The following is a 26,999-nucleotide window of genomic DNA, read 5'->3' as shown; positions in this document are numbered from 1 at the left end:
GGGAGCAGAACGGGCTCTAGAGCTGCTGGGCAGCAGCTCCAGTGCGGTCTCCTGGGGACACTGCCAGGTCAAGTGTGCTTCCTACTGGCCAGTCGTAGGACGCAGATGGGGCCTGAGAGGTGAGTCTTGCGCACCAGAGAGAGTGAGGGGCTGTATACTGGGGACGGAGGGGGAAGGGCTTTGTACGTTATAAGAAAACCTGAATGATGCCAGAGATGCTACTGGTTGTATTTTCCCTCCTCTTGAAGGAAAAAGCAATGTTTTAATACCCATCAGGTGGCACTTAGCCTATGACTCTCTCTCTAAAAATTGTCCCTCAGACCTCAGAGCTCCGGGGATCAATTTCCGGGCCACTAACTGAGCAGTCAGCGCTCCTCTCCCAGAAGGGCTTCGTGGCTTAGCTGAGCCCACCTCTCAGGTGGTCTCACAGAATCTCCGGAAGCCAAAAGAATGGGCCTCCTGCTCCCAAAACAAGATTCTCAGCTCCCTTGCAAGGCCAGGACTCTTAAGATGTGCAGAGACCCCTCCCCCCCAGCAAGGAGAACCTTCCCCCGACTTCCCCTGCAGGAGAGACCTCACCACCTGAACTCTCCACTCCCATCCCACCCATGGGCATGTCAAGAGATATCAGATAACAATGGATCCAGGTCCTGCAGCCAAAATCACTTCCGAGATAAGTGTGTTTTTTCCTTTGTCATGGCCTCAGTCGTATGCAGAAGATAGATGCCCTCCAAAGAAACGCTCACGCGGGCTCGCACCCCACCCTTTATGATACCTTCCTGTGTTTCTTGGTAGTGCACGCCACCCTCAGAGGTTAATGCTGGGTTAACACGGTCCTGGGGCTGTGGACGGGCTCTGGGAGTCATCCGTCAGTCCAGTTCTCGACAGTCCCCATTCCTGAATGATACTGTAAGGAGGCTTCCCGGGACAAGGAGAAGCTCTGCGAGTAGAGAAACTCGTTGGCAGCATTCAGGTGCGGCGAGGGCGGCTTCCGCTCGCACGCGGTGCCGGTGCCCGTGCCGGGGAGGCCACGCTCCCTCGGGAAGGAGGCGCTGGGCCCCCGCTCTCGCTCTCGGACCTGAGACTGTGAGAGCTGATTGTAGACGCTGAAGTGGGCGCTTCCGGGTGGCTGGGAGCTCGGAGCCGAGATGGGGGGCAGCCGGGGCATCATAGTGGTGGCGGTGAAGTGCGTGGGGAAGGACTGGTAAGGCACAGTCTCCACGGTCTGAACACTGTAGCTCGTGTACGGCGACACTGACGTCCACATGTTACAGCTCAGTGGGGGAGGGGGCAAGTCGTCCACCCCGGACACCCCGGCGATCTCGGTCCCTGAACCTGAGTACATGCAGGCTTCTCGTGGGGTCACCTCACTGCAGTAGGAGGGGCTTAGCATCTGTTGGTCGTAGGGAGGGGGAGACCGGAAATAATGATCCTCCCCCACTGCAGTGGGAGCTTCCAGATAAGATCTTTTGCAGGGTAAGTCCAGGTGGCGGGCACTGTCTGCCAGAAGACAAAGAAACCTCAGGAAGAGCCACTTCCGCCAGCCCAGGGCCCCGAATACCCCCGCTGGATGCTAGGACAGCCCATCCTTGTCATTCAGGGCCCCCACTGCCCCACACTACCACGGCACTCCCAGAACCACTTTAATCAGCTACAGCTTTTCAAAGGTGGCAGCAGCCAAGAAGCGGTCGGATCATGGACCACGCTCAAAGGCCATGGGGCACACTGCATCACTGGACACTGAGTGATGTGTTTAGCCAGGCAGCATATAGCTTTGATCCTTTGCCACCCTGACTCTGGGGGATGGTAAAAGGTCTTAATGTGCACTGGCACTCTTAGGCTAGGCCCACCCTGGCCAAGGAAAGTGCAAGCAACTGCCAGCCCAAACCGGGCCCAGAGGCTACATCTGCCTGAATTAGCCAGAAAATTAAAGCCGCGATGCTTCGGCCTCAATCCTCCACTCCCAGGAAGGCCTTAGCAAGACAAAGCTACTCACAGTCACGCTCCTATTGCTTTTAGAGGAGGAAGTAAACCCTACATATGTTCAAAGAAGTCCCATCAGATTGTAATTACACAGATTCCAACATAACAGGGTTTACACAATTAAGAAATGGAGCTGTTAATAAGTAAAAGGTGACTTGCACTTTTAAGGCTAAGCTAATACTCTGTCTCAGGAAAGATGACATTAACTGCTCCAAACCATGGATGTGTGTCTTTCAACATCCTCAAGCATGAGGGCTTGACTCTCTGGACGAGCACGGGCTCCCCTGGGATGCAGGGATGACCCAGGCCTGAGGACTTGGGCGACAGCCCACTCAATGAATTAAGAACACTTGTCTGGTCGCTTGTCTTGGTCTCCCTCCTTCTGTTTTCTCTAGGGATTCTCAACAGGAAAGCGGCCACAGACAATAGGTAAATAAATGTGTTTGGCTGTGTTCCAATAAGACTTTATTTATGGATACCAAACTTTGAATTTCATATAATGTTCATATATCATGAAACAGTCTTGACGTTTTTCAACTATTTAAAATGTAAAAACCATTTTGTATGACTCACAGGCTGAACAAAAACAGACAGCAGGCCAGATTTGGTCCAAAGGCCACAGTTTGCCAGCCCCTGCTCTAGGTCACTAGTTCTACTGGACCTGGTGTGGTGGGTACTCAGGGGCCTGCCTGGCTGGTCCCTAGGAGCTGAGCTGAGAGAACATTCTGGATTGCAAGCAAAAGTCCCCAAACTCATTCCCAAGACAATTCAGTGGCCCTGTGAGGACTTCTGGTGTAATAACACTAATCATTCATATTTTATAGAGGGAAAAATCGAGACCTGGTACCAGAGCACATCTGGTTCTCGGCTCAGGGCTCCTCTTCCTCACAAAGAAGCCAGCACGGACAAGCGTGTTGCCTGTCTTCCTGGTCCCCAATCTGCATCCACAACAGCTCCCTGCCACTTTCAAGAAGCCTCTGCAGATCTGGTGTGATGAGGTGGGGAGCCTGTGCTAGGGACTCCCTGTGTTAGGATGGAGGTCGCCTCCCTAGATGGAAACCTCGGGATTGTGATGCTTCCACCTCCTCCCACACCTAGAGACAGAGCCTGGCTGACTTGTGTCCTCTGCCCACCCCGCTCAAAGCAGCACCTGGGGCTCGGGAGGGGTACCGGTGTCTGGGGACACCAAGGCCGCAAGCTGCCTGTGAGGGTTCTGAGGGCTGCGTGAAAAGCAAGAAGCACGTCCCTGCACTGAGCCTGGCCACGGTCCCCAACGCTTCAGGCTCCCTCTCCCAGGCCACACAGTAACCAGGCGTGTGTGTGTGTGTGTGTGTGTGTGTGTGTGCACCCATGCGTGCTCACATGTGCAGTGGGGAGTGTTTGTGGGGAGAGTGTCACCCCCCCCCCCGACCCTCCAGGGCTTCTAGACCAGGAGAGAGGTACCTCGTCTTTTCAGGCAGTGATAGAAGAGGCTGGAGTCCCTCTGGGCTGGGAAGGTGTTGAGGGGAAGGTCCTGGGGCTCAGCCGCAGCGAACTGCATGTGAGCCCCGTTCTCGTACTGGTAGTGTTGGAGCGCCTGGTGAGCCCCATGCAGGGGGCTGACGTCAGGCTTGGATGACAGCTGGGTGGAGACGAGCCTCTGCCTCATGATGCTTTTGGAGATCACGGGATATTCTTTGCTGGGGGCGAGGGGAGGACAGTCAGCGGGAGGCGGGAAGCAGTGGAGATACCTTGAGGGCTACGAGTCCCTGTGCTTGAACCCGGTCCACCCGCCCCACCCGCCCCACCCGCCCCACCCCCAGGCCGGAGCAGCCCCACCTCTGCAGCCGGGCCACACGCAGGTCACTGTCGTCACTGCCCCGGAACCCCTTGGCAAAAGGGTTGTTCTCAATTTTCAGCTGTGTGATCTGTCAGGACAGGATACACGGTAGAGTCACGGGCGGGGGGAGAGGACTGGGCTGGCCTCTGGCCCTCCTCCCCAACCCCAGGCACATTCAGAACCCCCGCAGTGTCTGGGGAAGTTGCGTCTTGCTGAGGCCTCCTCGGCCTTGCCCTTCACGTCGCGGGCTCCTATCCCTTCCACTTGCGGCAGAGCCTCTGGTTCTGTCTCCCGCTCTCCCGCCCGCTGTGCTACCTCGATTCAGCCCCTCGGCATCCTCTCCCGGGGGCCTGTGGCAGCTTGCTGTCCACGTCACCCGCCTCCAGTGCAACTGCCACATCAGGTTCTGCGTGACTCTCCTAAATGCAAACCTGACTCTGTCACTCTTCTGCCTAAGATCCTTCCCCCAATCTGGCCAGTCCCCCTATGCAGATGTGAAAGCCTTCTGAGAAGGATGGCGTGGGCAAAGGCAGGGAGGCAGGGGAGAGTGGCCCGGGCGGGGATCGGGAGGCAGTTTGGGATGGTCAGGCTGGGGTGGGAGGTGGGCCAGGACATGCCAGGGCCCTGTGACCGCTGCCTGGGAAGGGCCTCCAGATGGCTCAGTCACCTGCTCCCACACAGCTGGCAGTGCCCCAGGGCTCCTCTCCCTGTTCCATCCCCTTCTCTCTGCAGGTGCAGAATCCCACCCGGGAGAAGAAGACTGTAGAACGAAAGGGCCCAGCACTGAGCCACAGGGCAAGCTCCACGCTCCCGGTCTTTACAGTTGCCAACTCTGTCCATCCCCAGCACAGAGACCACAGTTACTCTGTGCTGGGGGTTCAGGAATCTGGTCTCCTTTCCTGCACATCACCATTTCTCACTGCTCTGCAGTGCTTAGCAGGTTCCTGAGGCGCCTGCCCTGCCTGCCTCAGCCCTGCTGCATCGGGGCTTCACTTCCTACCTCTGTGATGGCACAGACATGCGGGGTGGTGGGGCTATACCTTGTGATTCTGGTAGGAGGTCACAGAGATGAAGGAAGTTTCTGGGAACACGTGGGTGCAGAAGGCTGTGTTTTTGGAGCCAAAAGCATTGTTCTCGTCAGCCTTCACGATGTGTAGCCGCGGCTGGTACTTGTGCATGGAGTTGAGGATGATCTGGAAGACAAGGGTCTCCTCTGAGCTCTGGGTCCCCACCCTCTTGTCTTCAGCCTCATTCAGCTGGCCTGGGGCTGGCTTTCCTTGTCCTAAAAACCCGGGCTCCAGGGTCTGACCACAGGGGCTGAGCCCAGAAAGGTCCAAACCTCCCTTGAAGGTTGAAGAACCAGGCCCTCCCGGATGTTACAGACCCTTCAGTGTGGAAATGGGGACATAACCATTTAAAAGCCCCAATGAACTCAGCACAGTGTAGTTGGTGGAATTCTGAGTTGTAGGCGAAAAGTCCAGGTGCCACTGACTCACTGTGTGATCTCAGGCAAGTCCCTCGACTTCTCTGAGCCTCAGCTTGCAGCCCGGCAGGCTGACTCTTCCCCGGGCTTCCCCCTGTTCTATCCTGCTCTTCTTCCCCTGCTCACCCCTCCCCACTTATTTGGGACCTGCCTTTCGGAGAGTTGTCAGCGGTGGGCGCTCAGCCCCTCCTCTCACATTTGTCAGCAACAAAAGGGAGAGTTGTCAGCGGTGGGCGCTCAGCCCCTCCTCTCACATTTGTCAGCAACAAAAGCAGCTTCACAGCCCAGGGTTTGCAAGATGGGGGAGGGCGGATGCTGAGGAAAATGGTGCACTCCGACCTGTTCCCTCGGGGCACTCCTTCCTTCATTCACAGAGGCCTGCTGAGGGGACACTGGGGACACCCAGAGGCACTCTGCCTTCAGACCTGTCCCAGGCAGCTCACAGCCAGGAGGGGAGTGCCATCAGGGACTAGAGTTCAAGGTACCAAGGTAGGAGGCACCCCCAGCCCTTGAGAATGCCTGGGGCAAAAGGCGAAGAGCCCAGGAGACTTGGCCCAGAGCCCTGGGAGAAACACACGGTAGTTGCGGCCCCAAACCCACTCCATTTGGCTGTGCCCCACGGTAGCGCAGCATCATGTGCCATTAAAATGTATTTTTTATCGTTGACATTTACCAGACGCCCTTCCCACTGGAGGTAGGACCAGGCATTTGGGGCATTTTATCAGCACCACTGCTTTTGTTAACCCTTTGGCTCCTGTCCTGGCTGGGTGAGGCTGGTCCCCTCTGAGCTCCTTTCTCTCCGCAGGGAGTGCCCCTCCCTTGGGCTGGCTCTGCTGCCTCCCACCCTTCCAGGTTCCCAAGGACCAGGCCTGGGGCTGAGGCTTAGTGAAAGATTTAACCCCTGAGTGGCCAGAGTGCCAAGCAAGGGGCCCGAGCCAGGCTCTTCTGTGGCAAGCCTGGGCTGAAGCCTTCGTCTGGCCTGGCGAGGTTCTGCTCTCCTCACACCCTGGGGACAGAGGCAGCCCAGGGAGAGGCTCAGCCAAGGGCGTGGGCAGCCCAGGAGCCGGGCTGTAGGCTCTGACTTTCCCCGGGCTCCTCGGTTTGGCTGGGCAGCTCCGTCCAGCAGAAACTAGCTCTTCTGCACGGGCCACTCCTCACTCAGCCCTCAGTGACAAACCTCTGGACCCTCTTGGGGCAAGTACAGAGCTCCCCAAATCCCAAATCACATCCTGCAGCTGGGGACCCACTGCCCAGCTGGGAGCCTGCCAAGCAAACCTCAGCGTGAGACTGAAGGGCACAAGTCCTGCCCGGGGAGGCCTCAACAGACTTCATGTTCCAGGAGCCTGGGAAGGGGCCCCTCGGGAGAGGGGCTGGGGGTTGGGAAACACCTCCCAGACCCTTTAGGTTACTCTGTCACCCTGCACTGTACCCACGCTGCAGGAGCCCACAAAGGACCCCAGTGCCCAGAAGACCCAGCACCTGACTACCCGGGAGGTAGCCTAGATGCCAGATTCCTGCCTCTGCACCTTTGCACAGGCAGTTCCCTCTGCTGCCTTGATCTTCCTTTCCCATTCTCCCTCACCTTCTAGGCCTATCATCTCAAGGCCCAACTCTTCCAGGAAGCCTTCCCACACTACTAAGGCCTGCTCTGAACTCCCAATTCTGAAACTTCCTTTCCATGCATTGTCTACTTGGCTATTGTGCTGCTTCCTAGCGGCTTCCCATTTCTTCTTGTCCCTTCAATTAAATTATAACTCCTCAAGAGAAAGGGCCATATCTTTTATTCCTTTTGTACCTCCAGGCTCCTTTACTTCAAAACAGGAACAAGTAAGTGCGAGACCAGGATATGGGAGGAGAAAGACCTGGGCCATGACCACAAACTCTCTGTCCCCTCCTCCCTTGTCTTTCTTTGCTCACTAGAGACAGGATAACCTCTAAGGCACTTTTCTGGTCAAAAACAGTGATCAAACATGTGCACAGACAATCCTTCCATGATCACTCACACGCTCCAGCCCCCTGACATGCAGGGCTAACCCTGCATCAGTCCAGCTCTCCTGGCAGGGGGTGGGGGGCGCCCAAGGGGAGAACACAGACAACGGGCGGACAGAACCCAAAGCAGATGTTGCAGTCACCACGCAGTGAGGCTGTGCCGTCCCTTAAGGACACCTTGGGACAAACAGCAGTACCCACCCTGCTCCTCTGCCACCTGGGCAGTCACAGGCTGTGACAGTCCAGCCAGAGCCCTGGGCATCATCAATCCCCTCCCCCTCACTGTCACCCGCCTCCAGGTCCAATCAGTGACCAAGGCCTGTGACTCCACCTATAAAACAAAGGCTCCTCCATTCCCCCTGCACAGCCCTGGCTCAGGCCCCGCCGCCTCTCACTGGGCTCTGCGGCAGCCCCCTCCCTGCCTCAGTCTACTTCCTCTCCATTTCACCTGCTACACGTCAGATCAGGTCACTCCCTTGCTTAGAACTTTCTGGCTCATCCAGGAAGACTACATTGCTTGAGAGCAGGGCCCTTTGTATTTCTTCCTCTTGCCTCCCTTGTCTGCTGGCCCCCGAAATCCTGCCAGTATTTAGGGCTCAGTAAATATCTTAAATTCATGATGCCACCTTTGATGGCTCCCTCTTGCCCCCTGCGATAAAGGCCGAATCCTTAGCCTATCAGACAAGGTCCTGGATGACAAGGGTGGAGAGATTGCCAAACACACCTTCTAGGAGAGGGAACCAGACAGGCTGGCAGGGAAATCTGGGAAGAGAGCAACTGCCAGACTTGCAAGGGCAGGTAGGGGCCACTGGGAGTCCAATCCCAGCCACAGAGAAGCCAAGAGAGGCCCAGAAGCTCCTATGGATCTCTGCCCACCAGCTGCAAGTCCTGAGCAAGCTCTTCCCCTCCAGTCATCAGGGTCCCCATCTGTAAAGTGAGGCCTTCGACTAAGTGGTCCCAAACACCCCTCCCGCCTCTGACAGTCTGGAACTTGGACAGGTGTGTGGAAGAAAGTTCCACCCATTGAACCAATGCAGACACAAAGCACAGCATGGGTCCCGACGGCCTGGGAGAATGGGAAGCCACCTCAGTGACTCGCACCTGGCTTTACTCGGAAGTTCCTCAGGCGCCGCATTAAACTGTTTAGCCAGAATCTCATATCTGTATTTCTTGCAGAGGATGTTGGGTCAAATGGGCCAGCCACGTCAACAAACCCCACTACACGGCTGGTCCCGTCGTCATCACTGTTCTACAGAAATGGGATTCATTATGTTCTGGCTACAAGTCAGAGGCCTGTTCTATTTTCGCAATTGTGATAGCGCCAAACATCCATCTCCTCAAGAGATCGCCATAGCGTGCTTGGCTAACGAGGCCCAGATTTATCTGTGTTGGAATCACAGCACATCAGGGCATGGAGGGACAGACCTTAGAGATCATTCTAGTTCACCTCCTAATTGTACAGACGAGGAACAGGAGGCTAGTAGCGGGAATGTGACTTGCCCAAGGACACACAGCTGGCTGGAGATTGAATCCGGGGAAGATTCCAGATGGCCCTTGAGACAGCACACACTGCTCTCAACAACAAGCTCAGTAATTAAGGATAAGGTTTCAACCAAACACTGCAGGGGATGAGGATTCACCAGGCCCTGTCGCCCATCGTAGAGCACAGCATATCTGGATGCTAGCCACACAACAAGTGGGGCTAATGTCCGCTTGTCATATATTAAAACCAAATTTTCTCCTGCATCACATTTTTACTTCCTAAGACGACCTTCTCCATCATCCTTCTTACCCTCTCCAGCCCTGCAAAGAGGTTTAGGAAAGAGACAGGATCTGCAACTTAGAGAAAAAAGAAAAAAACACAACAAAACGAAGACCGGAGAGACCCAAAGATTGGCCCAAGGAATATCCAAACTAGAACTGAGTCGGAAAACCCGTCAGCCGACTCAAGAGGCCTGGGCCAGGCAGGCCTGAGGCCTCACGCCCAGGGCAGCAGCCTTCCCACCTTCTCTCCCAGTCACAGCAATGACAGCCAGTGTTGACTGAACACAGCCTCTGTGCCAGGCCCTGTGCTGAGTATTCTACACACATCGCACAATTGATCTTTACAACATCCCTGTAAAGTAGGTATTATTATTAGCCCCATTTTAACAGGCAAGGAACTGAGGCTCAAGGGGGGGAAGGCATCTGCCCAACGTCAGACAGCGACAGGAAGCAGAGCCAGCATCAGCACTGCTCTCCGAGCCTTAGCTCGTACCTGCACCTGCACTCCTGTGGCTGGGGAGGGTGAGGCCCAGTCTGGAGCCTGATGGGTAGTCTGTGTCCCAGAGCACCAGGCAAGGCGTGGCGCATTGTCAGGGCTCAGCAAACGTGGGAGGAAAAGAGGGAGACCAATAGTTCTGGGTCCCCGCTGGCTGGCACATGCTTTGGGGGGACATCAGCCCCCAGCGGAGGAAGTGCCTTCTCTGTCTAAATAATCCCCCTGTCAGCAGGTTCACTCACTCACTGCTCACCACCACTCACACTGCCAGGCACCAGGACACAATGGTGATGAAAAACCTCACGGTTTACCATCCAGTGGGGAAGTCACACGGTAATCCAAAAATCAAGCAAAAATCAGTGGTGAGAAAAAGTAGTGGACCAAAGACTGCATTGATAACAGTAACAAACAAGATGACATAGCTTGCAGCAAATGTGTAGGACCTCGGGAAGAAAACCTGAATACACCTTTGAAGGACAAAAATCAGACTTCAACAAAGAGAAAGGCATCCCTATCAATCCTCCCTAAGTAAATTTATAATTTAAAGTGATTCTAATAAAAATACAAGCAAGTTTCTTTCTCAACACTACAAGCTGATTCTAAAGCTCGTATAAAAAAATAGACAAGACCAGCCAAGAAAACTCTGAAAAAAAAGAGCAATGCAGGGGGACCAAGCCTGCCAGACACTAAAACCTATTATGAAGTCTCAACAGTTAAGGCACTGGCACACGAACAGACACAGATTCAGAAGGGGATTTAGTGTACAGAAATAAGGCATCCTAAACCAGAGAGGGAAGGGGACTAGTCAGTTACTGGTGTTGGGAACCACTGGATAGCTCTCTAGAAAAAAAAAAAAGTTGGATTCACACCTCATATAGAATGCCAGAATAAATTCCAAAAGGATCAATGGTTTAAGTGTAATAATAATTCCATAAAATACTAGAAGAAAACACAAGAAAACTCCCTTATAAGTAAAGAGTGGAGAGGGACTTTCAATTACTCAAAATCCAGAACCCACAGAGAAAAGACCAACACATTCAATCAAAAACTTCTGTGTAGGAATACCACTACAGGCCAAACCAAAAGACAAGTGACAAACAGGAAAAACATATAAGCAATTCAACATCCCAGATTAGGAGCGAAATCTTCCTAATTTATAAAAGCTCCTAGAATGGATAGGTGATTGAAAAAAAAATCTAAGAGAAAAATGAGCAAAGGATAAGGACCGAAGAGGAGATACATATAAAAAAGATGCTTAATCTCACTCATAATAAAGGAAATATAAATTGAAACTAAAACTGACATCTATATTTCACCCATCAAACTGGCAAAGATCCAAACCTTTCTCTCCCACCATGTTCGTGAGCCTACAGCGATGGTGGGAATACACATCACTGGGACTCCAGTGGAGGGCAGAATTACAAATTGCAAATCGAAGCACCCCTTGAACAGGCAATTTCTCAGAAAGAATACTTGCCATAGGTATAAAACGACATATGTACAAGCTTAATCAAAAGAGCAAATACAGGAAAACATCTAATTCCTTCAATAAGGACTGGCTACATAATTAATGGAACAATCACATGATGAAATTCTGTACAGCTGTAAAAAAAGGAATGAGGCAGCTCTACATGAATGGAATAATCTCCATGATACACTAAGTTTACAAAGCAAGGTGCAAAGTGTTTATAGTATGTTACCTTTTGTGTGGAAAAGAAGGGATTTGAGACTCTGTATTCTGCCTGCATATGCAAAAAGAAACACTGAGAAGAAATTAGTAACAATGGTTACCTGTGGCCAGAGCTTGAAAAAACTAGGTGGATGGGGAACCAGGGGAGGGAAATGTCTCATTGCAGATGTGTTTTATTTATTCATTGATTGATTTTTAAACCATGTGAATGTATTTCCTATTCAAAAACAAATTTGACAAATAAGTATAAAATTATAACTGTGGTAAGTACTTGGACAGAAAGGTGCATGGTGCTCTGAGAGCATATAATGGGGACCCTGAACTGTCTCCCTGAAGATGTGGCATTTGAACTTGGATTCCAAGGCTCAGCAGTAACGACCTAGGCTAAGAGGCCTGTGGCTGGAGAAGGAAGCACACTGAGGGGATGGTACATGTGCCACTTTGTGGCCTGGGAGCCCACACCCCCAGTCCGGGGCTAATTTTGCCTCTGGAACAGTGAGACCTACTATGCCCGAAATCAAAAGCTAACCTTTTACCTCGGCAATCTGGGAGTCCTGAGACACAAGAGGTGGTGAAGACGGCCATTCCCCTTCATACACACACACACACACACACACACACACACACACACACACACCCCTCACTGCAGCCATCCCCTCCCTGCCTCCAGATGAGGAGAAAAGTAAGACCCACGCGCCAGCCACCTCCACGTCCCACTGCAGGACGCAGGCCCCACCCTAGTGAGGCCCTCTTCAATTCCCCGAAGCAGCTTCTCTTCCCATCACATGGTCACCTGGCACAGGACCATGCTAGGGGCGGGAGGGGTTGGCGAGTAGGAGGGGAGGATGGCAGGCACCCTCTGTAGCCAGCGGAGCCACAGCAGTGGAGCTGAACTGGAGCAGCCCAGCCCGGCCCCAGCCCCCTGATCCTTTCTGCCCCTGCTGCCCGCCAGTCCTCTGCCCCTAGGCTTACACCCAGAACCCAGGGGTCACACCCTGAACCTACCCCTCAAGAACAGAGGGCTTTCCTGGACTCACAGCAAAAACCCACAGGAGTTTTCTAGTCAGAAGCCAATCCTGTCTTTTCAGAACATGTGGCCCTGTGGCCTGAGGGGTTCCTGGACTCTGGACCCTTCTCTTGGGGGAAGTCTGCAAATGGGAGACAGCTGCTAAAGTCTCTGAGATACTCTGAGACCCAAGGGGAAAGTCCACAGTCCATTTGGCTGGAGAAAGTTCCTTGAGGTCTGGAAGCTTTTAGGGAAAATTGCAAGTGTGGAGGTGAGCTGTGCAGAGGGACTTGTCTGGGGCAAGTTCACAGTACAAGATGGCTCTTTCCCAGGCTCCTGCACCAAGAAGCCAAGAAGGGCGACTGGGAGAGCTCACCACTCCAGGTGGCGCAGACCAAGGAGCAGAAAGCCAAGGTTCAAATGGGCCACTTTGCCTTGATATGTGGAGTAAGTTAGCTCATCCTCCACAGCCCTGGCCTGCACGGTCAAAGGCTGCTCCCTCTCCAGTGATGCTCCAAATTGCTGAAGATCTGACAGCTCAAGCCCTGGCTACGGAAAGACAGGTGGAGAAGCCAAAGGAGTGCGGGACTAGGCATCAGAAGGCAGGGGCCCACGCTCTGCTCCTTTACTCCCAGCTCCTGAGACAAGCACCTCATCTCCCTGAGCCCTGCCACCCCACAAGGGGTGTTGTAACCAATAGACTGCACATGCTGGGTAAATTCGGGGATGGGGAGAAGGAAGATGCTCTGCACCCGAACCTCCAGGGAGGAAGCTGAGTTAGTATGGGGAATATCCCTCCCGCCGAGGAGAGGCGAGCCCCAGGCAGGCACAGCGAGTGTAGCCAGGGGCACCCCCAACGTCACGAGCCCAACAAGCAGCCCCACTGGCCCAGACTCAACACTATATGCAGCGTTATTTCAAACCTCTTATGGACTCCAGTAGAGCCACCACAGAGGCAAGCCAGGCTGGGAAACCTACTGCTGGGCTATGAAGGCCAGGTCTCCTGATTCCTAAAAATCCCAGCTTTTCAACCACCTGACTCTCTCCCCTGCCACATTCTGCAGGGGCCCAGGGAGGTGGAAGAGTCCTCAGAGGCATCCCTGCAGCTGGGAACCATGATAGCAAGCTGTGCATCCAAAATTCTCCAGAGCTTCGATTCCCTGGGTACTTCTGGTCACTCGCCCAAAGATCCAGCTTCCGCCAAGCTCTGTGTCCACCCCAGTGGTCTGTCCCCTGGGGTCTGCGTGTGTGTGCAATTGTGGGCAGAGATGTGGCTTCCCACCTCACACCACCGAGGTCCTCGCTAACCTTTTGAGGTTGATCCCACAGCCTGGCCAACCAGAGGAGGCCAGGTAGGAGCTGACTGGGAGCAAAGTCTTGGCCAGAATGGGAGGCCCCTCTGGCCCTCGGTTAAAAGACCCTGTGCTCTGAGAGGTGGGGGCTTGGCTGACCCTTCCCGTTGGATGGTGGCTTGTCTCTGCCCCCCGGGAGAGGTTGGGGATACATGACTACACGTCACCACGCACACCTGCATGTCTCTGTCACACACCCAACGGCATCTGCCTGCCCTGCACGGGAAAGCCCATGCTGCTCGCAAAACAGATAAGTCAGGAGTTTATTATGTTAATGAAGCATTCTCCTAATTGCTGTTTATAGATCACCAGTGACCCAGAAGAGAACTGAACAGACTCTGAGAAAATGAGAACTGAGAGCTGCTTGCCAGTTACACACCAATCAATCAGAAATGAAGCATCACTGGCATTTTCCATAAGGAACTATGATTCACAGAATTCTGATTTGCACACAGCTCCCCAGAAATAGAACTGAGGCATAAAAGAGGCACATGCCTGCACAGCGCCCACCCCTGCTTCCCCCACCACCACCATCCACATGGACGGTATGAGTGTTATGGGTGCAGCCGGGGCAACGGCATCGAGGAGCCTCGACTGCGCCCGCTCCACCACACCCCACCCTGCGTTTCCAGGGTAACCATGGGTAGCCTAGAGGGGCGAGGCCTGCTCCCTGGCAGATGATACCAGGTCCCTAGGCTTCTGTTTGCCACACACTTGAGCTAAAAATTTCCACATAAAAAGCTTTTGTGGGCCTGCCAGGGACAGACGGGGGAAAGAATGAGCTTCAGCAGCCTGGATGGGGCATCAGCAGCAGGATCCCTGGGGCTCCAGAATCTCTCTTGTGACAGCCAGGTCCCGGGCAAGGCCAGGAAGGCGCTGACACAGGAGCCAGAGCGAGGCCTTCCCTTCCAGGGCAGGTGACTGCCGGGCCAGGCAGACGGTACACGCCAGAGACAGGCTTCAGAACTCATCAGTGACTCTTTCTCAAGGAGGTTCACTTGTCTTAGGCTCCAGCAAGGCCAGATTTCGGGAAACTGAAGCTGAGATTTGGTCCATCATCGTCGTTGTTGTCATAGTTGCCATTTATTTGGAGCCTCTTAGGCACAAAGTGCCTCATGCGTAATCTCTCCTTTAATTCTCACATGGTCATCTCCATGTTCTAAACAAGGAAACTAAGACTCAAAAAGGCTAAGAAACTTGCCCAAAGTTACCCAGCCAGTAAGTGCTAGGGGAAGGATGTTCTGCTGTGGGACTCAGACCCTGTGCTCCTTCCACAAACCAGCCTGGAGCTGGATCCCGAGAATGGATTCTCTAGATCCCAGATCCCTGGACCGGCCCATCCCCAACACTGCCCCAGGACTCGCCCTCAAGGCCAGGCAGTCCCATGCTTACATGGCCGAAGGGGTCCAGGTGGTTGTTTGTCAGCTTCAGCTTCTGGAAGGAGACCAGCTGCCGCATCCAGTGGGCCCCAGTGGCAGGAGAATCCGGGTGAACGTAGAGCCTTCCGGGCATGGCCGGCTCAGCCTTCCCTGCCACCATCCTGCCAACAGAGCACGGAGAAGCCAGAGCAGTTGATTGCCCTGCAGCCTGGGGGAGCCCAGATTCCCTGTGCCCTCTGAGAGCAAATCCCCAGAGACCTGAGAAACAAATCACTGATGATCCTATCAGACTGTCAATTTAGGGCTTTGGGGGTAAGAGGGAGGGACAGAGGAAAGAGTGCTGGGGAGGGAAAGCGTTTCTGAACCTCCTGTATTTCACTGCAATAAGAAAGAGAAAGTGAAATTACAGAGACATGTGATGATTTACTTGAAGGAATGTGGCTAATCACAAGTATGTTGTGGGGAGATTTAGGCACTTCCATGTATGTGTTATATTTACAATTTTTAAATGTTATAAGTTTGGAGGTAGCTTCTCAGAGGATGTAGACAATTTTCAAATTGCTTGCCCCCAAAACAATCATAAGAAACTAACTGATAGCTGTCCCCTGAGCCAGAAGCTGCTCTGAGTGCTATTCCAGCCCAGAGACAGAACAGAGACAAGCCCTTGGCAGGACCTGACCACCGAATCTGGCCTCCTGGGTCCAGGCTCTGCAGCCCTATTACTCATCCACCGCTGAGCCCACGTCCCGGACTACGGATTCATTCATCCCTCTCTCTCCCTGGGTGCTGTCCTGGGCTCTGGGGGCAGACAGGGTACTAACAGGATGGCCTCAGGAAAAGCAGCCCAGCGTTTTTTTACCCGGTCCCAGCTTGGTTTCGCCCTTCAACCTGACTACTCTCTCTGGATGGGGGACACAGCTTAAAAGGGAAGGCTCTGCGGCCAAAGAGCAAGTGAGTGGAGGAACAGAAGAGAGACGCCACAGCCCAGGTAACTGGGCCCTAACTATGGAATACCAAAGCCCCCCAAGGAAAGTGGCTTCTATCTTCTGCCCCTCTCCCCGAGCACAGCGCTGCCAGAGCCTAAACCTGCCCAGTGCTGGGGCTCATCTGTCATCCCAAAGCACAGGCACCCACCCTGTTCGTTCACAGCTGTGGGAAGAGCACCGACCCTTGAAATCCACCAAAAGCCCAAACACTGCAGCTCATTTTCAGCCCCAGCCCCTGCCCCACCAGCAGCAGGTGTGCGAACATTTGATGACCCTGTAGCCTCAGCAGGCCCGGTGCCCAAGGCTGCGGATCTGGCCAATCACTGGGACTAACTGGTAAGTCCCTGGACGAAACATCAGGTGGGGATGGGTGTGCGAGTGGGAAGGCGGGTGACGTGAGGGTCCCGGGTTCTTACCATTTGTTGTCACAGAACTTGTAGCGGTGGTCATCCGCAGGGATGATGTCGATCAGCAGGATGTACTTGGTCTTGGGGTTCATGCCTGTGACTTTTACCTTGTAGCTGGGGAACATCCTCCTGGGGGAAGCCGAGAGATGACGCAGAGGCGTGGACAGAGCACCAGGAGAGGTGGCACAGAGTGGGCGAGGGGACAGAAGGCCTCAAGAGGCACTGCCTCTTTAGCAAGAGATCTCGGCACTGGTCAGAGCTTTGTGACCTTGGGTAAGTTGTTTCCCTCTCTGGTCAGCCTCCCCCTCTACAAGGAAAGGGCTGCACAAGCTGCTCCCTCTGAGCCCCTGCAGTTGTCAGTCTGTGGCTGTGAGCAGCTAAAGCACGGAGACCCCGGTCAGGATGTGAGAGAGGATCTCAACCCCAACCAGGCTGCCTTAATTTCCCCCCTGTCTGTCATCCATACACAACGAAAGTTCTGGGGTGGCGGGGGGGCATTACAGGGGCCCAGAGCAGAAGACCTGGAAGTCCCTGTCAGCTGCTTCCATGATCAATGAGATGCCTCCTCTGGGTCATGTCTCTATGGAAACACCCAGGCCTCAAACCAACTCGCAGGAGAGCAGGAGTGCTGCTCGGTCTCTGGATGCCTTCTGTGTGTTTAGCAGAGGTGTTTATCCCTGTGAATGCCTTGCCTGGGCCTGTGCGCACTAACTGGGTATCGCGGAAAGTCAGTCTAGGAGCCTTGAGGAGTAGAGCATGGATTCTAGAACCTCTCTGCCGTGGTCCACAGCCTGGCCCCACCACTGACAAACCATGATGCCTTGGGCAGCTTGCTTGGATCTCTCTATGCCTTGGTTTCCTTATCTCTAAAATGGGACTACCAATCTCATAGGTTGCTGTGTGGATTAAATGAGTCCACTTACAGCTCTTACCACTGACCCCCACTGCACTCCTTCCTCCACAGACCCGTGGTATGACCTACCTCTATGAAAATAGAGTCAGCAAAAAAGCAGAAAGTTTTCCAGTTCCTGCAGCCCATGATGAAACTGTCCAGGACCCTGAGGCTCAGGGAACATTCTAGAGAAGAGCTTCCTCAGACCCCTCAGCACACCAAACATACAACAGCTTGTACCCATACCTGCGGGGTACCCTCCCCTGGTCACCAGGTCCCTGACACCGGACTTCCTCAGAGGGGAACTTCCTCTGTCCTCCTCAGATGCTCCCACCCCCTCCTAGCTGATCTCCCCCAAAGATGTCCCCAAGAGAGAGGCAGAAGCCAAACCTAACTGAAGACACTAAGGCCACGGGGAGCCGAATCCCCTGAGCTGGTAGAAGCCCAAGCAGTCCACTCTAGGAAAGCCATCAGGGGGCCCTCCGGCTCTCATGAAGCTGAGAGACAGCATGGGAACCCTCAGGAGAAGCTGTCCTAAACACCTCAAACAGATGATTGGAGTCCCCCGTTTTGTCGACAGGGAACCAGCTTACCTTGACAGAGCAGGGCTTCCAGAGGGATCCAGGCCCCCACAAGGTGGCAGACCCTACGGCAAGCCCAGGCCAGGACCCTGGGGTGGAGGGTGCCCCAGCGTGTGCACCCTCTCCCGCTGGAGGGCAGGCCCACGAGTGCTGCGGTGGGCCAGGGGTGCGGGAGCTGTGTGACCATGTGTGTGCACAGGCACATGTGCGTGCGTACACGGTGCAGTGCGTGCGTGTGTGCCTGGAGAGAGGAGGGCAGTTCTAGCGGCAAGTCTAGGGACTCATAAACCGTGTGGAAGAATTTGTCTCAGATGTCAATTGAAAGCATTTTCAAATGTCCACCCCACCCCCTCCCCAGGAATCCAATGCTGCCTTCTGCTTACCAGCCCCCTGCCCAGCCGGCCTGGGGGCACAGCTGGAGCCTGCACCACCCTCTTCCTGGCCCAGCCTCTCTCCAGGTGGGCCTCAGGCTGAAGGGGAGGGAGGCAGCAGTTTGCTCAGCTCCCGCCTCCCTGGGGGAAGGCCAAGAATCCCGTCCCCTGCAGGCTACCATTTTGTAACTGCTACAGAAACAGCCACAGAGTGGGGCAGCCCTGGCTGGGCTTAGGGTTGGCCTGGTACCAGTGCCCTGCACTCAGCCTGCTTCTCCTATAATCACTCCAGGTGGCGACAGCAGAGGGCAGGCACAGCTTCCCCCGCTCCCCCCAGCCAGCGTCCACAAAGGGGGCCAGGAGAAAACGGCTCGCTGCCACTTCGACGGTCTTCATAACCTAGGCTGAGAGTGGGGTACGGGGTCCTGCCCTTGCCCTTCTACGCCCTACTGTACTTCACCTCAGCAGCTCAGGAGGCCAGGCGGACATGACTAGTGCTTTTGAGAGCCCCAAGGCATGGGGCTGGTGTCCTGTGATTTGGCCTCTCCTGGAAGCTGACCGTGGACCAGATTCCTGATGGATAACAGCCTCCAGGAGGTTTTAAGGAAGATGGGGCAGGGAAGGAAGGTGTCTCCTAGCCTCTGCCCTGCCTTTCCCTCTTCCTAGGGCAACTGCCCTCAGAAATCAGGAGGGACGATGAGATCTGTGGTTTGAATGGGGAGTTCAAAAGTCCTCTGTTCCAGGCTGAGCTGGCCTGAGCTGGCCAGGTGAGCACCGCTGCCTTCATGGAAACAGGCATCTCCGCCTCTGTTAGCGTCCAGTTTGGTGGCTGCTCCTGGGCCATGGAGAACACACCCAGTGGGGAGCCTAGGCACTATCCTTTCCCCACCTAGCGGGCTCCAGAAGGATGAAGGTCCTGCCTGGTGTGCGGGAAGGGCTAAGTGTGCAGGTGAAGCGCACACTCTTCCAGCCCCATGGGCCTCCTGTCCAAGCTGAGGGCATCTGCCCTTGGTTCCAGAGGGTCGAAGGTTGGAGCCGAGAGGCCTGGCATGGGAGTGTTCACCAGGAGGGCAGGACTCAGGCCACAGAAGCCAAGCTGAACTGGGAGCTGTGACTTCCTCTGGGCTCACCCTGCCCTGTAAAGGTCCTCTCTATTGAAACAGATGAAACCATAGAGTGAGTTGTAAATTGCTTCTGTGATTTAGGACCAAAAGAAAATGTACCTGAAAACCATCATCTATGTGGGGGGGGGTGTGTGGAAATGAACACCTCAGTGGGACAGGGAGGGAGGGAGGGAAGGAGGGAGGGCCAAGCAGGGAAGTAGTGACTCTGCGCAGCCCGTATCCCACTCAGTCCTGCCACCGGCCAGCGCTGGTGGCCGTGAAGCCCTGGCTCCCTGTCCTCAACACCCAGCAGCCACCCAGACCCCTGCTCGGCGCGCCTTCTGTCCCACCCGCTCCCTGCGCCCCTCCGCACCCCTTCCCCGTGCCCTGCACGCCTTCTCTCCGCGGCCCTGGCGCTCTGGTTCCCCGCCCGCCTCGGACTCCCGGTCCGCAGGCATTTGGGGCGCTCCCGGCCCTCGCGGAAACTGCTCCGCCAGGGAATAAACAAGCCGCCTGCCCCGCCGGCCCCGGGAGGAGATGAAAGCCGGGGGTCTCTCCTCTGATCATGAAACAGGCTCTGAAAGGGTGCGGGCGTGGAGCCTTATCTACTTCATACTCGGAAATGGTTTTAGAATGAACTGCTAAGATAAGCTTCCTTGGACGTTTCTCGGTGTTGGAGGCTTGCAGGGCGCCGGGCAAGGGTTTGGGGCATTTTGATTTTGGCAACAAACCTGTAAAGACGAACTGAGAGAGGGGCCAAGTAAGTTTCAGCTGGCCTCAGAGAGCCGCGGGGCGCCCGGTCCCGGGCCAAACGGGTGGCCAAATTCAAGGTGCTGACCTATTCGCTCCCCACCAATCCATGGGGGTGGGGGGCAGGAAAGAACGAACCGAGGGGACCCACCAGATTCTCTCCAATTAGCAGAGCCCCCCAACCCCAAATCCACCACACCCCCGGCTTCCTCAGGGGGATCCGGAACCCCAGGAGCGGCTATATGTGCCTTCCCTGAAATGTAGGTGCAAAACCAAATCGAAGGGGTGAGAAGTCTGGAGAGGGGGTTCGAGGTGGGGACAGGCGGTGACTGGGAGGGCAGACAAGAGGGATTCTGGGGGCCAGTAACGTGCTGTTTCTTTATCTGGGTGGTGCTAACACCAGTGTGTTCATTTTGTGAAAGTCTGTAGAGCTGTACAATCAAGATTTGTTCACTTTTCTGCAGAAATGTTCCACTTCAATAAAATTGATATTAAAAAATTATGTGTATGTATATATCATAAATATGTGTACATAAACACATACAGAGGCCCGTGGAGGCCAGAGTTTGAAAGGAAAGGGATGCAGGAAAAGGGTAGGGGTCCACAGAAAACCCCATCCATTTTCTATCCCTAGTGTCTCGGGGTCTTAAAGAAGAATTCTGGGTGTGTTGGAAAGAGGCCAGGGCCTAGCAACTAAGGCTAAGTTTGGGGGCGGGAGGTAGGGGTGCTGTCTATACTGAGACCAAAGCTTTTGTGGCCAAATGATTTCTGAGAGCAATGACAGAGCTATGTAATTTATTTCCACTTTACACACACACAGAGTTTTCTACTTCACTCAAAGCATTTTTAAGAAATATTTTCCCTGAGGTGGGGGGCAGGAGAGAGGGTGTGTGGAATGGATGCTGTTTGGGAAGGCCAGTTGCTTCTCTCAGATTTTTTTGAAGACACTTCCTTCTGATAGACTTTTGCTTTCAGAAAATACTTTAGAAAGAGATCAAAGCACTCTCTCCCCAACCCACTTTCCCAGTGTCTTCAACCCTTACTTCTCTTATCACCCACGCCACTGGGCTCTGACGCTCTGTATACAGAGCAAGGGCAACTGGCTTTGAAGCCCCGGATTAAGCCGGGCCAAATCCTTGCCTCAGAATAACAAACAATACAGGTTCAACAGGAGTTCTCATCAGTAGTTCATTTTTCAAACACAAATTCACTGTCACTAACACAAGCAACATTGAACTCAACAGGCTATGAAGGCTGATAGTGGAGATTTATCTGGTGGCAAAACCGTGACCTAGGAGTAGAGCAGTCAGACGGTTAGGAAATTTTCATATTGGGGAGGTTTATATTTAAATTTTGTAGAGCTCACTTTTATCTGTGTTTGGGAGAAAATGCAGTTTCTCACATGTATCAAGCTTGGCAGGGATGTGAGGAAGCAGAGAAGGCTCTGTTCTCTGCAGTTAAGGGCATAAACTCTCTGGGTGCAGGGGCCTGAGAGAGACAGAGACTGGCTAGGGAAGGCTGTGTCCCCATTGTACACCTGACATCGGGGGACCCCGAGCATTCAGAAATTGATGGCTTGAACTGTGGCTGGCATGTTATTCACCAGCTCAAGTTGTCTGAGAATTCAAAATCACTATCCAATGAAGGGGACCCTTTTTTCTTTTGGCCTTCAGCTCTTCAAGGGCTTAAGGCAGAGGCTTGTGACTAAGGACTCATACTGGCTTGAGAACATTCGGGCTCCTTTCCTCCAGCCCCCGCCCCCCCACCCCCCCCCCACCATGCCTCCACGGGCCAACCAGAGAGCAATCATGCCCCTAACCAGCCAGGGTCTCTAGGGCAGAGCAACAACTCCACCTTGAACAGGCCCCCATAAACAAGCAATCAAGGGAATTTCTCAAAGTTAGGGGTTTGTTCTGGGGGGAAGGGCATCATTGCTTGGCTTGTGTAGACCTGGCAGCTGCCTAACTCTGCTTCTATGGGCAAGAGCCAAATGCCTTCCCTTCTCAGGGGTTGGGTTTATGTTCTCTTGGTTCTCCTCCAGCTCAAGCGGTCTAGGAATCTATGATTCAAGGTTCAGGAGAAATGTCCAGGCCGTCTGCTGAGAAATAGAAGTGTCCCAGGAAGGTGATGGTAGAGACACAAAGAAGAGGAGAGGGAGAGGCACTGGACAGGACGTTGAAGGGCCACAAGCCCGAGCAAAGCACAGTGCATTCCAAGGCTGAGGTGGGAAGGAGGCAGCGGGGAGGGGACACGGGGTCAGAGGGGTGAAAGTGGCCTCTGAAGTCAGTGGGCAGCTATGCAGGAGGAAGAAGGGTCTGTGAGAACCGTGCAGGCAGGGGATAAGGCTAGTGACTTTCCTAAGGACTAGACCTGGTGCAAGGATAACTTTCTGCCAGGGAAAGACTGCGATGAATTCCTTGTTGGCCAACATCATCATGGTTATTTAAAAATTATTATCATCATTCCCTGAGGTCTGCCTCTAAGCCTCTAGTGATGTGCCTCTTCTGTCACTAGGATCAGGCACAAATATCTGCCTGAAGCCAGTCACCTCTGGAAATGTGTGAGTGTGCACGCTCGCGTATGTGTGTTGGGGAATGGAGGGAGGAGGACCCATGCAGGTGCAGGAAACCCCACTGAGGAGAATCACAAATGCCTTGTTTAAAATGGCAGAGGCCACGCATGCCCAAAGAACATGCTGGCCCTTCATTTTCAAGAGACAAGGTTATTTCTGCTGCCTCAAAATGGAAGTTCTGGATCCTTCTCTTCTTTTCTTCTCTACATCCCAGCAGTAACAAGAAATAAATCCCCTCTTCACACCTATAATCCACTCAACAATTTACCAAGCACTGCTCATAAGGTCCCTGGTTTGAGTCTCACAGTAACTGAAAAAGGAAGGATGGCAGGTAGGTCTAGAGTCACCATCCTGTTTTACCTGACACCTCTGAGCCACAGGAAGTTTGGGGACTGGCCCAAGTGCACACAACTAGGAAGAGGCAGGCCTTGTGACACCTGGTCCCCACCGTCCTCAATGACTGTTCCCCCACCAGGTTCCCCAGTGCATCCTCCTTCCCCACCCCCAAAATGCAGCAAACTCAAGTCCTGACATTTCCTTGTTCCTTCCCCCATAGAGGCCCTGGGTGGCCCTGCCACCTCCCTGACTTAGGCAAGAGGGCAGCCGAGTGCCCAGACCCCCTCCCCCAACAAAACAAAGGAAAATTTGCAAGGCCTGTCAGTAAGCAGACTGGAAGGACCCAGCACCCCTACTCTGCATACAGCAAACTGCCAGCTTTTTGTTTCCTCTGACCCATCATTCCCTAAGCAGTTCAGCAGAGCTTTCTAAAAAGTAGAAGAAAAACGCTGAGTAAATGCCAGACATTTCTCTAATTATGATGAACAGTATTCGCTAGCATTTATTGTGTGCTTACACGTGCCAGGAGCTGTGCTAAGGGCTTTACATGAAACTGTATAAAGAAAAACCTATTATTTTACAGATGGAGATGAGGAAAGGGCATAGACTCTAAAGTACCTGGCCTGAGGGTTGCATAGATGGAAGTAGGTGAGCGGAATGGGTAGCCCCCCCCCGCCCCGCCCAGGTCTGACTCCCCATCCCCGGCCCTTGAAGCTTCACCATCTTACTCCTCAGAAAACCCAACTATGGGTCCACTGTCAGATAAAGGGACATTTTCACACCTAAACTGTACCCCGGGGACCAAAATCCAGTGTGAGTTTGTGGAGGAGGCAGAGTAGGGGGGAGGACGTTTCTGAACCTGAACCTGAACATTCCAGCTTCTCCATCTGCAGCCATCTCCCTTCACCTGGTAACCGCTCTCCTTGCGATTCCAACCCCATCCGGGGCGCACCGCCCCAGCGAATCTCTCCATCATGCCCCGTCTTCCTCCTCTTTCCCTCTCCTCTGGGCTCTCTCCCACAGACACCAGCACATTTTAAAGATGGTTCCACTTTATAAATCATCCCTCTCTGGCAGCCACCCGAGGGCTACTCCCCGAACAACGCACACACAGGGCCCAACGGTGCCTTCGCCTTGACCGAGGAGGGTGCTGGCAACTGGCGGAGCGGCGCCCGTGGGATGAGAGACTTGGGGTTCGAGCTGCCCCGGGAAAAGTAATGGAAATAGGAAAACATGGTCCCATTCCCCTTTCCTCAATCTGTTGAGGGGCATCTCCGGGTCCCCAGTCAATCCTGAGAAACCCAGCAGCTCCCCAAAAGGAGGAGGACAAAGCAGCCCCCCAGGGGCCAAAAGTGCTAGAGCGGGGACCTCCAGCAACGCGACCCTGTTTGCGTTTCATTTGCATATCACTGCCCCTCCCCTCCCTCTATCCCGTGCCTCTCCCTTGTGGTGTAGCCCCCTGCGGGCTTCCGAGGCCAGTTCCGATGCTGTGGCCGGACTTGGAGCTAAGGCCAGAATGGCGAAAGGGACTCCCGTCGCCCCCTGGGCTGAAGACCGAGAGGACTGCTAAGGGAGCCCGTGGGGCTCCCCACTGCCCCCATCCGTCATCCCCCCCCCCGAAGTAAAACCAGCGCTGACCTGCCCGCCTTGGTGATGATCATCTCGGTGCCCGCCTCGTGAAACTTCTTCCAGAGCTCCTTCTCATGCAGGCCCACCTTGATGTTCTCGATAGTCTAGGGATGGGAGAGAGGGGACTTGTGTCGCCCTGCCCACGGCTCCATGTGGAGCCATCAGAAAGGGGAACACAGACCCAAGGGACCATGTAGGACACTGCCAGCCCCAGGCGCCCACGCCTCGAGATGTCGTTTCAAAAAATTATTCTGTACCATTGGTGAATTTTTAAAAATTTAATCAGTGGCTGAAACCCCCTTCTTCGGAGCTGCACCTACAGACGGGCCCGCAGAGGACACACTAACCGACCGTGCCAGGGTAGATGACACACTCTTACACAAACATAAACACTCCACGTGGCCCGACATAGCCACAGGCTTGCGGGCAGACACACCAACACAGGATGGGCACACACACCCTCGGCCAGAGGCGCGCACCCGCAGACACGTCCTGCAGACCCGCACAGGCAGAGGGCGTGCACAGGGTCACGGTGATGTCCCCTCGGCCTCGGAGCTCGGCGGCGGCTCCCGCAAGCACCCGGCCAAGGGCTACTCACCCCGCCTGGTCCCAGGCTTTTGTCCCCGCCCTCTCAGGGTCGTCGGAGCTGGACTGTTTTCCTGGGCTCACTCCGCCGCGGGCTCCCCTCCCCGGCCTGTCCCAGAGCAGCCTCAAGGGCTCGAGGCGGAGGAAGGACGAAGGGCAGAAGGCGAGCCCTGCCCAGAGGAGCGCGAACAGGCAGACAGTCCTGCCCGCAGTGGGGCGGTTGACAGACACAGGCGGCCCTGCAGACAAACCGACGCAGGACCTCCACCCGACGGCCTGCCCGGCCCGGCCCTACCTGCTCGGCGGCGGCAGCAGTGGCGACGTCGGCGCCGGGGCCCGGGGGGCTGCCGAGCGCGGCTCCGCTGAGGCCCGGCGCGGCCAGCGCGGGCTCGGGGGCGTTGGCGGCGTTGGCGGCGCTGGCCTCGCCGAGCACCGAGCCCGGGGCCCGGAAGGCCTCCTCGCTCTCCGACAGGCCCTTATCTTGCAGCATCTCCTGTGGGCACAGCACACGCGAGTCACATGCCCAGGTCCACACGCGCCTGAGACCCGGCAGCCCTGGAGCCGAGCCGCGGGTGGCGGTGGGGGGTGCTTCGGGCACTGCCAGGAGGCCGCCCTGGCGCACGTGGACCCCGCCCCCTCCTGAGCCGGAGGAGGGAGAATAGCGCGGGCAGGACCCTCGCCTCCTCCCTCTGGGTCTGGACCTGGGAGGGTTTGTGTGCGGTTCCAGGTCCGCCTGCCCTGGGTGTGGGGCTGTGTGATGAGTAGGTCTGGGGGAAGGACCGCCCTCTCGGCATTGCCCCAGCTGCACCCCCAGTGCCTCCTCCTGCTGGGCTCCCGTGGACCCTGGAGCCTGAAGCCTGGGTCTTTTTCGTCTGTTCCTAATAACTGGGGTCCAGGCTCACTCTTGGCCCAGGGCAGCCAGGACACCTTCTGGGTAGGGAGGAGAGGAGAGTCAGCCCAGGAGGGCCGGGCCTGGGCTCCCGGGGCTCCACAGTGGCAGAGAGGGCCTTCGGCTGAGCGGCCTCTCAGGCCCCTGCTCACTCATCTGCCCAAACCCACTCCCTCAGACAGCAGTCAGGTAGAGGCTTCCTGAACCAAAGGTTTTCCTTCCTGCACGTTCCCACTCCCTCAGATACCTGTGTGGCACCCACGCAGGCACCCACGTCCTCACACCCCGACACAGCACCCTCTCATAGCCTACAAGTCACCCAAGTAGCCACATTTTCCTAGGGCCACTCTGATTCAGGCCCCGAACTCAGCCAGGGGCCACCCCAGCCTTGCCCTCACATGCACACTGGCTGGCTCACTCACTCACATTTTAGATTTTAGCTCCAAAGGGCTCTGCTTTGAGGCAAAGGACTCAGACCCTTCCCAGCTAAGGACCAGGCCAGTTGAGTCCAGTACACAGGCACAGCCTAGTCCTGCCCCAGGGCACAGCTACCCTTCCCCAAGCGACTAGGACTGTTCACCCGCCTGCTCGTGTGCCTGCTTCCTTCTGGAAGCTGGTCCTGGGATATCAGGATGAGAGTCCAGCCTGCAAGGACCTGCCTGTCCTGCCTCATCGTGGGTGCAACCCTGCATTATCCCTGCTTCTCCTTTCCACCTCCTAGCTCTTCTCCCTTCATCTGGATCTGGGCAAGTTCTGGGGAGGCTTTCTAAATGTCTGGCTGCCTCTCTTGCAGCTGAATGTTCCCTCTTTCTTCCCTTACCTTCTTTCTGTCCTCTCCTGGCTCTCCCTGGGCATTCCAAGGCCCAGGCCCCTCATCCACTGGCCTCCCATCCCAGGCCTAGACATGGGCTCCCAGGGCCTCACAAAGTAAACAAGC

At 54.9% G+C, this 26,999-nt stretch overlaps 1 protein-coding gene across 1 annotated transcript; it reads right to left on the bottom strand.

The window, feature by feature from the left end:
- Positions 1-862: 862 nt before the first annotated feature.
- On the bottom strand, positions 863-25,663 carry TBX4 (T-box transcription factor 4). Its single transcript, XM_061175553.1, has 8 exons — positions 25,469-25,663; positions 24,598-24,692; positions 16,364-16,483; positions 14,975-15,122; positions 4,843-4,995; positions 3,802-3,890; positions 3,427-3,662; positions 863-1,500 (listed from the first exon to the last, which is right to left on the bottom strand). Exons 1-8 carry the CDS (start codon positions 25,661-25,663, stop codon positions 863-865), a joined length of 1,674 nt encoding a protein of 557 aa, XP_061031536.1.
- Between the last annotated feature and the right edge of the window lie 1,336 nt (positions 25,664-26,999).

This window comes from Eubalaena glacialis, chromosome 19 (genome assembly GCF_028564815.1).
Source record: "Eubalaena glacialis isolate mEubGla1 chromosome 19, mEubGla1.1.hap2.+ XY, whole genome shotgun sequence".
Classification (NCBI taxonomy): Eukaryota; Metazoa; Chordata; class Mammalia; order Artiodactyla; family Balaenidae; genus Eubalaena; species Eubalaena glacialis.
The sequence above is the reverse complement of the archived record's forward strand: the minus strand, read 5'-3'. Positions and strand labels throughout refer to the sequence as shown.